The following is a 12,542-nucleotide window of genomic DNA, read 5'->3' on the forward strand; positions in this document are numbered from 1 at the left end:
TTCGTATATTACGGAGCGCCTTTCTCAATATAGTGCTCTAACATTCCATCGGTGTTATCACTTCACAGCTTCCTCGTATCGTTCCTGGTGGACGCCCGTGGCGGAGCAATGCGTGGATGTCGTCATAGCGGAGTGCGCATTATTGTGCCGCCCCGTTCCGCGGCTCAGCCAACCCGAATCACGTGTCGGTATGTGAAGCCCCAGCGAACGATGCATCCACCCCCACTGATGGAGGGAGAAGCGCTGGCCAGCCGCGTTCTCGAGCTGGGTCCGGTCGGAGCCAAATTTCTGGGTCCGGTCATCATGGAGGTGCCCCACTTTGCCTCCCTACGGGGCAAGGAGCGGGAGATTGTTATTCTTCGCTCGGACAACGGAGAGACATGGCGCGAACACAACATCGACATGTCCGACGAAATTATCCATGACGTGTTGAACGATTGCTTCGAGCCGGAAGGTAGGTGGAACCATTGACTTATCCGATGGATGATTTTGGGGGTGTTACACAAATGACAGAGTGTTGCGAGTGTTATAGTCGCACTAGAGAGCACTTTTCTGGATTATTCATTCAAAATTTCTGTATTATAAAGGGTTTTTCAATAAGAGCGCCACAAAAGTTTTTTTAAATAAAACAAAAATGGTTTTGGATATCAATGAAATTCGTTATTCATGTGAAAGTACATTTGATGCCATTATGTATGGAACTCGATTTTTTCAGCATGGCCACCACGGGCACGCTTTTAGAAGTCCAGACGCTGAACCCAATTTTCGACTGGTTTCAAGCATGAATCGGCCGATACTGCTGAAATTTCACGTTCGATATTCGTTCATCAATCGTCGCTGGCTTGTTGGCATAGACCAGAGACTTGATGTAGTCCCACAGGAAATAGTGAGATAACACGCTCACCAAACTTGGTTTTCAATAAATCGATTGTTAAATTCGCTGTGTGGCTTGTGGCGCCGTTCTGTTGAAACCACATATTGTCCAAGTCCATATCATCCAATGCGGCCCAAAAAAAAATTGGTTATCATTGAGCGGTAGCGATTCCCATTCACAGTAACGTGCCGGTCTTGATCATCACGGAAAAAGTAAGGCCCAATGACACCGCCGGACCATAAACCGCACCAAACCGTAATTTTTTCGGGATGCAATGATGACTCATGGAGTACGTGTAGATTGCTGCCTGGCCAATAACGCATATTTTGCTTATTGACAAAGCCATTCAGCCAGAAATGAGCCTCATCGCTGAAGATGATTTTTCGATGAAAATCCGAATCATTTTCAAGTTGTTCCTCAGCCCAGTTCATGAACATACGACGCTTCTGGTATTCGAGCGGCTTCAGTTCTTGCGTCAATTTGATCTTGTAAGTATGTAGGCCAAGATCTTTTCGCAAAATTCACCACAACAACGTCACAGAGATGCCCCACGCTTGAGAACGACTTGTGAGAGACTGATTTGGGTCTTCCCCAATTGATGCGCTAGCTGCAGCAATATTCTCGACACTACGGGCACTTCTTTGTCTCACTGGCACGGGAACATTTTGTACTGTGCCTGTGGATTCAATTTTTTCCACTAGACGCTCAATTGTTGATCTGGCAGGACGATTATGACGACCATAAATTAGATGTAGCGCTCTCAAAGTTGAGGCCATTGATTCCGAATTCAGGTAGTAAATTTTAATAATCGACGAATTTCATGCCAACTCGACTGGCCGTTGGCAGCACCATCTCAGATAGCAGCGAAACGTTGTGTGTTTAAACACATGGGTCTTCTGGGCAACTTAGCATACTTTAAATATTCAAAAAAGAATTAGAGAATTATAACTCAAAAACTATAATGGCTACAAAATTCGAGTCAAAGAATAAAATGTAGAAAATTGTTTATATTGTTAAAAAATTTCATAAAAAATACCAAAATTTTGTTGAAAAATAAATCGCTGAAAAAAAAGTTATTTTAAAAATTAAATTCATTTTTCTTAAAAAACGTAGTTTTCAAAATTCTCAAAAAAAAAAGAATAGCTTTTACAATTTCCAACAAGTCGTCCATACATCGGAAGATGGGCACTTTTACAAGTAAAAAGCAACTTTTTCGTGTTTTCTTTGAAAAAATTACAACTACAACAATTACAACAATTACAATACAGTGTATTCTACAAAGTTTTAGATCTTATTGAAATATGAACATTCGTCGAAGACGTCAACCCTTTATCTTTCATATTTTCAGAAAAAAATTTTTGCTCGTTACATTTTTGTGTGTAATTTTTCGCGTTTGACATGTTCTTAACATGTTTCTGAATAGAAAAAAGTTAGCAGAGCATGTCAATCGCGATAATTTATACATACAAATGTTACGAATTAAACATTAATAGTAATTTTTCAAAGAAAAAACATGAAAAAGTTGATGTTCGAAAAACTTTTTCCTGTAAAAGTGCCCATCTTCCGATGTTGGAAAGGTATTTTTGCGCTATAATATAGTCCTTGACAGTGTTTTGTTTGGTTAAGTCGTTCGTGAGTTATAGTGTCGCAAATATGGAGCAAAATAAAGAGAAAATCCGACATATTTTACAGTACTACTATGACAAAGGCAAAAATGCATCTCAAGCTGCCAATAAAATTTGTGCAGTTTATGGACCCGATACAGTTTCCATTTCCACCGCACAACGATGGTTTCAACGTTTTCGTTCTGGTGTAGAGGTCGTCGAAGATACGCCACGCTCCAGAAGGCCTATCGTCGAAAATTGCGACAAAATCGCTGAATTAGCCGAGAAAGACCGGCATAGTAGCAGCCGTAGCATCGGCCAAGAGCTGGGGATAAGTCATCAAACCGTTATTAACCATTTGAAGAAGCTTGGATTCACAAAGAAGCACGTTGACGCAAAAAAACATCTTTGACTGTATCGACGCATGTGAACCGATGCTGAATCGCAACAAAATCGACCCGTTTCTGAAGCGGATGGTGACTGGCGATGAAAAGTGGGTCACTTACGACAACGTGAAGCGCAAACGGTCGTGGTCGAAGCCCGCTGAAGCGGCTCAGACGGTGGCCAAGCCCTCATTAACGGCCAGGAAGGTTCTGCTGTGTGTTTGGTGGGATTGTCAAGGAATAATCTATTATGAGCTGCTTCCCTATGGCCAAACGCTTAATTCGGACCTGTACTGCCAACAACTGGACCGCTTGAAGGTAGCACTCATGAAGAAGAGGCTATCTTTGATAAACAGAGACCGCATTGTCTTCCATCAGGACAACGCCAGGCCACACACTTCTTTGGTGACGCGCCAGAAGCTCCGAGAGCTCGGATGGGAGGTTCTTTTGCATCCGCCGTATAGTCCGGATCTTGCACCAAGTGACTACCACCTGTTTTTGTCCATGGCGAACGAGCTAGGTAGTCAGAAGTTAGCCACAAAAGAGGCCTGTGAAAATTGGCTATCCGAGTTGTTGCCAATAAGGAAGCGAGCTTCTAAAACAGGGGTATTATGAAGTTGGCATCTCGTTGGGAACAAGTCATCGAACAAAACGGCGCATATTTGACTTAAAACAGATGATTGTAACTAATTTTATGAACAAATGAAAATTCAAAAAAAATACCGCAGGATTTTTTTGACAGCTTAATATAAATTTCGGAGATTCCCTATCGGCGCCTCTATTGAAATACCCTTTAGTAACATTCAACACTTTTGGCTGGTTCGTCACTTTTAATTCCATTTTCGAGAGAATGTCGAAAGTGAGAATTGAGCTCGTGACATCAGAATGAACAGATGTAGATCCCGGGAAGTGAGTATTGTAGACAGAGACTATCGCTTTGTTTAATTCTGATTCAACACTGATTCAGCTGATTCAAGCTGTTGAATCGAGCTTGAAGGTGCAAAGTTTTGAACGGTAATGTCTCTTTGCCGACTAAACGAAGTGGTATGATAATCACTTCATACGAAAATAAAGAGTTATATGTTTAATACTTATTGATCCGAAAACTTGATTCAATAGCTTGAAATTGCTTTCAAAACAGGCTATTGGAATCACACAAATCTTTATATGAACAGCTGCCCGCTCGGAAATCTACTTAGTTATGATTGTGGTCTCGCTCGCTCGCTAAAACACTATGCTATTTCCGAGGAGGAATCGATACCTACTTTGGGTTAGCATCCAGTTCGCGTGAATATCAACCGAGTTGAATCTCTTAACAATTCGCTATTTATCAGTGGAGAAATTCTCATTTTGAATATCTATGATGCTTTTGGGTCTCTCGTCGCTTTGTGGGAAAAAGGCATGCATAATTTCTAGGTGCGATATATTTTTTTGCGTCTAGAGCAGGGTTTCTCAAAGTGGTCGATATCGACCCCTTGGGGTCGATTTCGGTTTCCAAGGGGTCGCCACAAACGAAAATTGATTTTAGGGGTCGACGAGGTCTAAAAATCGACCCCTATTAATTAACACTTGTTCTTATTTGAAACTTTCATGATACTGTATAAGTTATATTACGTGAAGCAATTTTTTACAATAATGACTAATATTTTAGTAGAACGAATGAAGCCATGATCAAATTTAAGTTCAAACAAACATAACAACCTAAATATTGCAAGTTGTTTTCAAAATAAGATTTATTCATAGAATTCATCAAATTAAACGTAGTACTCTTCAGCTAATTGAACTTCTACGTATACCGTTTGGCAAAATTCTGATAACAATTTGCTACGATAACGTCGATTGAACGCGTTCAACTGACATGTCAAGATAAAAAATGAGTGCTTGAAGTTCAACAAATCAAGCAAATTTGCGGTTCAAGAAGTATGTACACTTGGGAGATGCAATAAATTCAGAGGGAAATATAAAATAAATTGATCGTTTAGCCATTCTTTCGTTCACATATTTTGGAAGTCCATGATAAATGAATGAAATGAACAAGGCATCATGCCATACGACTTGCAACAAAGAAAGTAATCTTTTCACAATACATGAATTGACCAATATTGGGATTGGTTCGCATCTGAATTCGGAAATTGTTTGATTTAATCACTGGTTTAATCAATAATTTAATCAATACACTCAAATATCTACCAAGCCAACGGTAGCCCTAGGTCAACCTTGCGGTTGTATTTTAGGTATAACCCATCCATAGTTTTTGACGTAGGATTTCGTTTTTCCGGAACATATTTTTATCTTCGCTTTGTGATTTTAAAGTTAGTTTCAAAAATTGATTACCTACTTAAGTATTTGTATGTAATGTGTATTTAAAAATTATTAGTAACACTTGATAATCACTGAATTTCATGTATATATTTATTTTGTTGAATTTTAATAAGAAAATAAGGTTAAGTTTTTTAATTTCATCAACCGCAATGTTTTTAAATTGGTAAGTGTTACGTATGAATAAGAAAAAACTACAGATTTTTAAAGAAATTTGGCTATTGGGGTCTTTGGTATCACTTCATTCTGGAAAAGGGGTCTCTGGCCCAAAACAGTTTGAGAAGCCCTGGTCTAGAGCAACTAATTTCATGTAATTTCCCAGGATGTATCAGGGAACGCCCTTCTTCAACCATTCCGAGGTTCGCTGGTCTTTGCAATAAAGAACCAAATAACCGGACTTGTTCGAGCAGTTGCTCATGCTCTGCTCTGTTAGTGGCAGGGTATAATACACTGTGTTTCATAACTATAGAACCACTCCATTTTCAGTAGTTTCCAGAGATATGTAAGAAGTTGGTTGAATTGAAGTATATAGTGTAGAATACGATGCCTATCCTCATTTTTAAGACTGGCTATTTGAACTTTATTGTTGTGTTCAGGCGTGAAAAATTAAAAAAACCTAAAAGTCACGTGATTGATAACTGCACAGTGCATTCAAAAAGTTCCGGGACTACCGCGCGCTAAAATCGAGAAGTGGCGCTATCTCAGCTCCAGCGCGAACTACTTTCCGCCAACTTCTGACCAGCTATCGTTTCTACCGTGAACTGCTATCTCGATTCAGTAGCTAGTTTTGGCGCGTCACAGTTTTGAACTCTATACCGACAACTCTATTCATGAACTCCATACTGGCTGAGCAGTTTAAACGCGCCTTCCAACACCTCTACGAACGTTCAAAAATTTGTGTGGAAAGAGAAGGCCTATATGTAGAAAACAAATATCTAATCTTTTGAATATCTCGTTTTTTCTTTGTTTTAAAAAATAGTCCCGGAACTTTTTGAATGCATTGTGTATCTATGAATGAGTAATTAGAAGTGCAACGAAGTACTTCAGATTCATTTATTGCAGTTTTTGCATCAAAAACAATGTAATAATTGAGTAATTTGCCATCACTTTATAAATTCCGGATGGTAATGGCATGGATTAATAAATAGGGGCTTCAGACTCTGGACTGCTTGTTTACCAGGTCAAAACCCTATCAAGAACTTATGAGGAGTGATCGTACGAATAGTAGACGCAGCTTACAATTAGTATGAGTGAATTGAAGAGCTTAAATGAGTAGTATCCTCTGTGTAGAACGAGATACATACTGCAACATGGCGCAGCTTAGTCGAAACCAGCCCGAATGGGTTATTTGAACTGATTGTAAACTAAAGATGACCTACGAATTAGAAACTTATTGTAAATCATATGGAATTGACGTTAATTTTGTAAAGGAGTGAGAATTTATCCATCTGGTTCTATAGTTACGAGACTCTGGAATTTTTTTTTTAATGTTTCGCGCCTGAACATAAAATTAAGTTCAAATGGCCAGTCTTATAAATGAGAATAGTTCTTGTATTCTACACTATATACTTCAATTCAACCAACTTCTTACATATCTCTGGAAACTTCGGAAAATAGAGTGGTTCTATAGTTATGAAACGCAGTATATTTAAATGCGTGCATGATTTCTGGGATTTCGTTCCGTCAAATGGTTGAGAGTCCGCGTTTTCAGAATCCATAACGAATTCCGTTTTTCAACCCACCTATTACCAATTATCACCAGATTGAACTATGATCATCGCAGGGGAATAATGCTGTAGAAGCGACCACTCTGGCATCGAAGATTATGTTAACATTTTATCCCTTCCTCCAGAAATGAGAACATACCTGGCATCATTCTAGTCCATTTAAAGTTCGAATCATCATAACACGCACAATGAGAATGGATTGTTACTACCGTGTAATTAATGCAATTTCGCTGGTTCAGAACAATCACGAAATGGTTAAAAAATTAAATGGTTATTATAGAAATTAAAACAGAACTCCAATACTTTGAACAGTCTTGTGTACTCCCGTGTAATTTATAATGAAACTAATTTCTCAATATCCCTAAATAGATTTGGCCCAGCTGGACGAACTAGGTAGCGGTCGGATCTGCCGCTACGTCACGTACGACTTCCCACAGTACTTTGCGGTGATTTCGCGCATCCGCCAGGAGGTTCACGCAATCGGACCCGAGGGAGGCATGGTTTCCAGCACGGTGGTGCCCCAGGTGCAGGCAGTTTTCCCGCAGGGAGCCCTCACGAAGAAGATCAAAGTTGGTCTGCAGGTAAATTTGTTCAAACCACGCAAAGGTGTTGCGCCAGACAAGTTGCGCAAAATCAGTGTCAACCATGTACCCAAAAAGAAGCGCTTCTCGCTCATATGGTAGAGACAATAACAAACAAAGTTGCTTGCGGAGGTATATTCCGTTTGCCGGAAACGGATTGAGAAAGCAACGTATTGTAACGGTGGTAGAACTAAGGAATGCTTCCAGGGATTGCAAAGTGTTCATTCTATGTCGAGTTTAGTTTCGAGCCCATTCGAATTGCATGTTCGTAGAAATGTTTTAACATCATAAAGATTCAATTTTTGCTTTTTATTTTGCTCACAACAAGAAGCATGCTTCTTGAAAAACAAAACGAATCTATTTAGCGTTGTTTCTGAAATGTATATCATATATTCTAGGAGAATAGTATTTCCGCGTACTTTCTTCAAGTTCAAGCAAAATATACGGAGGAACAGGACGAAAACTCATTTAGCTGGGTACTTCCATGTCCAGCTTCTCAAAACATTATAATACAATACACAGTAATCAAAGAGAAATGTTTGTGAGAATTTAGCAAAAAAATAACAAACAAACACGGAAACACATGAATACAGACCTATCGAAACTTGCTCTATCATCTATCCTGAATCTAGAATAGAATCAAAACAAGACGGTTGAAACATTGGCAGATTTTGCTAGATTTGTAGCCAAATTTAACGATAAATACCCACTGTTTCTTCGTCGATTAATCATCACCAAGCAATCTGATACACTATATGATAAGAGCAACAACATTCATCCTGCACATCTACGTTTACTACCAATACTTGTCACATCATTGCCATAAGTTTCAATACTCTCAAACAAACACCCACACTCACACACAATTAAATACCGTCGCATGTTAATATTTATTAATTGCTTGCCGAGAAGAAAAAAGTATTATAACCTATGCCAAAGATTAACCGTGAAACTAGTCGTTTGATCTCACGTCGCGATGCTACACATTGAAAGGAAAGGATTCATGGATTTTTTTTTGTTTTTTTTTACAAAAAATGTCAAGCGAAAGACGTTAACACTAACGCTACCAAATAATCAAAATTATAGGGAAAGTAACTATTCGATTTTGACAGTTCAGTATGCAGGCAAGTCAGTATGAAACACTAATAACATATAATAACGAATGATTGCTAGCCGACTCTAGACGGAGAGAGCGCCCAATAAATTTAGTTCTTTTGAAGAAACCTAACTAACAATGGATTGTTTCATTTATTTTTGGTTTTACGGAAGCGGTCTTTCTGTTCTGAGACGTCAAGAAAGCAATCAAAACAAAAACAAACTCACGAGGCAGGGTAGTGCGAAAGCGAGCGATCAATTGAAAAACAAAATCGTTTAGTTCGAAATTTTGAAGTTTCCGTTTTTGTAACGGCACAAACTGAGTATAGCTAAACGATTGTAGTTCCGGTTGGGACGCGTGGAAGGTTTATTCAAGAGCACTAAATTTATTGGGCATGCCGGAAATGCTCATGCCCAAAGGCGCAGAGAAGCAGTAGTAGTGATTCGAGAGTAGTAACAAAATGAACAAAATGAGTTAAGGGAAAACGAAAAAATTAACGCTTCGCGTTTGTTTAGCGGAACGAAGTGAAATTTTCTATTTTAAGTTGCACTTTAATCTGTTTCTTTTGCGCCATCTATCAAACTTCAGTTTTGCTTCCAATTTATTTTGTCTGCCTTTTTTTCAATTCGCTTCCTAATAATTTAGTGTGTACTTCTAAACCTAATAATTTAATTAAGATTAAGCAGAGAGGTGCTGTGTAAATATCGTGCATTTTCATGGGTAGGTTTCATTAGAATTCGGAAAAGCCTTGCTTCTGAAATTTGTTTATGTTTTGATGGTGGCTGGTGGTTCCATTGCTTCTGGTGGTGACGGTGGTTTGCATCCGCATGCATAGGCGGACATACTTATCTTTACAGGGTATATCACATTCGCCAAAGCCATTTCATGATGACAGTGTGGTTCGATAAGAAATCCAAGGGTCGACATAAACGAAACCCGATTTTGGGGGCCTAGATGCCTGAAAATCGATCCCTATCAATTAACGCAAGTTCTTATTTGAAACTTTCAAGATACTTTGTGAGTTGTGTTACGTGAACCAACTTGTTATAAAAATGACTAATATATTAGTAGAAAATATTATTGTTGTACTTTTCAAAAAACTCAACAAGTCGATGAGCGCGCACAAGTTCGTACAAGTAAAGTAAAAAAAAGGATGGGCAAGTTCGGGCAAAATAATCTGTTGGAGCGTACAAGTCCTTCAAACATAAGTATTTTGTATGAATAAAAAAACAAGAGAATTTTTGTTTGTAAGGGTTTGAGGTATCACTTCATTCCGGAAAAGAAGTCGCTGGCCCAAAATAATTTCAGAATCCCTGACTCAGACGAAGCGAAGCAGCTGTATTATTCTCAAAAAACGCTGTATGTACAAACGAAACTCAATGTCTCGAAAAAAAAATAAGTTAAGTTAAGAAGAAGGCAGTTTTGTTATCGAATTTCAAAACTTTGAAGCTCCGTTTGTTATCCAAATGTCATTTTGTATTTCTATATGACCAATTTCAGTTGAGACTAATTTTCATAGGGGTATATGTATATATGTTTCAAAAAAAGTGCCATATCTGAAAATACACACCTTTCTTACGTTTAAGACACGTCCCGTTTGACTGATTATCTCTTTTGTGTAATTTTCCGTTTAAAAGAGGCACTCAGCCGTTTGAAAGTACGAACTTAACGATTTACTTCTCTCAACTTTTGTTCGTCACAACGATTTTCACAACGTTATGGCTATAAAATGAAGTTAGGTGTACCGGCACATTTGAAGTAATGCTTGGTGCTATATCCTATCAAAAACACAAATGCTGTATGAACCAAGAGGCTCGTCCTGAAAGACCATCGACATCGGAGAAAATATCGATGAAGGTCGGAATATATTGATCAAAAATTGCAAACTAAAAATGGAGGATGCTGAGACAACAAAAACATTGTTCGGATCAGCTCTTAACATTTTTCATCAGAAATTCGTACCGAACGAACTGTAGCTTCGAGTGCGTCGCTCATTCGTGAGTACCTTGCGAAGAACAACACGATTACAGTTCAACACCATCCCATTTTCCTGGTCGGGCAGCATGTGACTTCTTTCCATTCGATGTACGCAAATAGCTACTAAGCCTAACTAATTTCGAAATTCGCATTCGCTGGAATGGTCTTACCAATAGGCTTGGTAGAGGAGAGACGAATAACATTTGATTGGACTAATTGCCTGAATCAAGAAATACTGACATGTTCAATGCGCTTGAGTCAGGCCTTGTCAAAACAACTCAAAGTCATTCGGGTGATTCAGATTTCAGTCATGTGAATTATTGAAACCATAACCAGTCCGGTGTGCAAGTACAGAGAAAAACCGTATAGTCCTTAACTGCCATTTTGGGATGTGAAGGGCAACATTCTCTAACATTCGAGGACACTCAATGTTGCTGCGCAGTAGGTCAAAGATCATCAGTTGCTGAATGACTGTGTGCCACGCACTTAATGTTTCTGTATCGATCAACATGCAGCGTATGGAGTAATCAGGCAAGTTCAACGGGCAGCGCGAATCGTCCAACACGTTCGTCGCCCCGTGACCCATATATGGGTGACACTTTCCTCGTTCAAATTGAATAGGATTTTTAAAAGGAATTTAATAGAATAGACCCTTTATTGAGATTTATAGAACGGATGGTTACCGCAGTTTTTTTTGCGAAACCCATATTATATGACATTGGCATGTGTAGCCAATTCATCTTCAAATTGAAAAAAAAAGTTCGATCATGTAAAAGTTGTCTACGAACTAAGTTTGATCTACATTTAATAATTTACCCGCAAGTTGGGCCCCGTAAAAAACTCAGAATCGTCAAGTTGAGTACTTCTGAATATGTTCGATTCTGATGAACGTGGTAAAGTATCCACACAGGAGCAGCGTGTTCTAAGATGCTACGGACTAAAGCCCAAAACTAAGTTTTTTGTGCGGTGACTCCGGCGAGCTGCCAGGAAAAACGTCGCATGAAGCCAAGATTTGTAGAAGTTTTGATCGTGATAAGCACAACGTGTTCGATAGATGTCAACTTGGAGTCAACAGTAACTCCAAAATCATACAACACATAAACACGCTCCAGTGGCACAGACTCAATGTTGTATTGATGTTCTACGGTGGTATTCGAGGCTAGAGGCGAATGAACTGAGAAAGCTTAAAGCCTCTATAAACCAAAACAACGTAATTACACCAATAACTCTTTTAAATTCACAAAAGTTCCCTTCGGTCAAAAATAAATATGATGTATTTTTAGAATGCATCGGAATTTCTAAAAAATCCATTTAGTGGCCTTAAAAAAGATCGATGGGTTTGCGTTGTTTTGTAGATGCAGCGGAAGATGGTTGATTCATGATTCATTCTTGTTCTCGCGAGAACGATGCACGCATTCAGAACAATACACGTGACAAACTCAGTATGCATCGCGACATTTTTCTCGTACTACACATAGTGCGGCTCCAGTCGATTATATATTTGTCCCTCACTATCGTTATCTAGTCGATAACACACAAAAACACCAATTCGTACAATCTCCACGGTATGACAACCAACGTCATAAGTCCTATTTAATATTCCTTTCTGCTTTGATTCTGCTTTATACTATGGTTGCTTCTTGCATATTCTGAAGATACATTCTGTGGCGAAAAAAAAGTTCACAGTAGCAAAATAGCAACTGAGGTTGGCCAAGGCGAGCACAATATTTAGAGAACTTTCATTGATAGCCAATGCCATAAACCAATAAATCTTGACTAAGATGGACTTTCAAACGGGACGGCGAAGTTCTTCTAGGAACGTTAGTGTCATTTAAGAAGAAGAAGAAGTAACCTGCATTACTCATACACCTTTTATCTGTCTAATTAAGTGATAGACATACGACATTGAACAACCGACAAAGAGGTATCATCGCTGAAACATTGTCCGTGGAACGAATGCTGCATTTGCATTTCGAACGAC

General features: G+C 38.9%; 1 protein-coding gene across 1 annotated transcript in view; it reads left to right on the top strand.

The window, feature by feature from the left end:
• The window catches only part of LOC129774835 (ankyrin-3-like), a 103,250-nt gene extending 94,532 nt beyond the window's left edge, over positions 1-8,718 (top strand). Inside the window, exons 12-13 of the mRNA XM_055778847.1 lie at positions 69-454; positions 7,277-8,718. Of these exons, the coding sequence (XP_055634822.1) occupies positions 69-454; positions 7,277-7,590 (700 nt within the window). The 3' untranslated portion in view covers positions 7,591-8,718. The remainder of the gene's footprint in view (positions 1-68; positions 455-7,276) is intronic.
• The last annotated feature ends 3,824 nt before the right edge of the window (positions 8,719-12,542 follow it).

This window comes from Toxorhynchites rutilus, chromosome 3 (genome assembly GCF_029784135.1).
Source record: "Toxorhynchites rutilus septentrionalis strain SRP chromosome 3, ASM2978413v1, whole genome shotgun sequence".
NCBI classification, from domain to species: domain Eukaryota; kingdom Metazoa; phylum Arthropoda; class Insecta; order Diptera; family Culicidae; genus Toxorhynchites; species Toxorhynchites rutilus.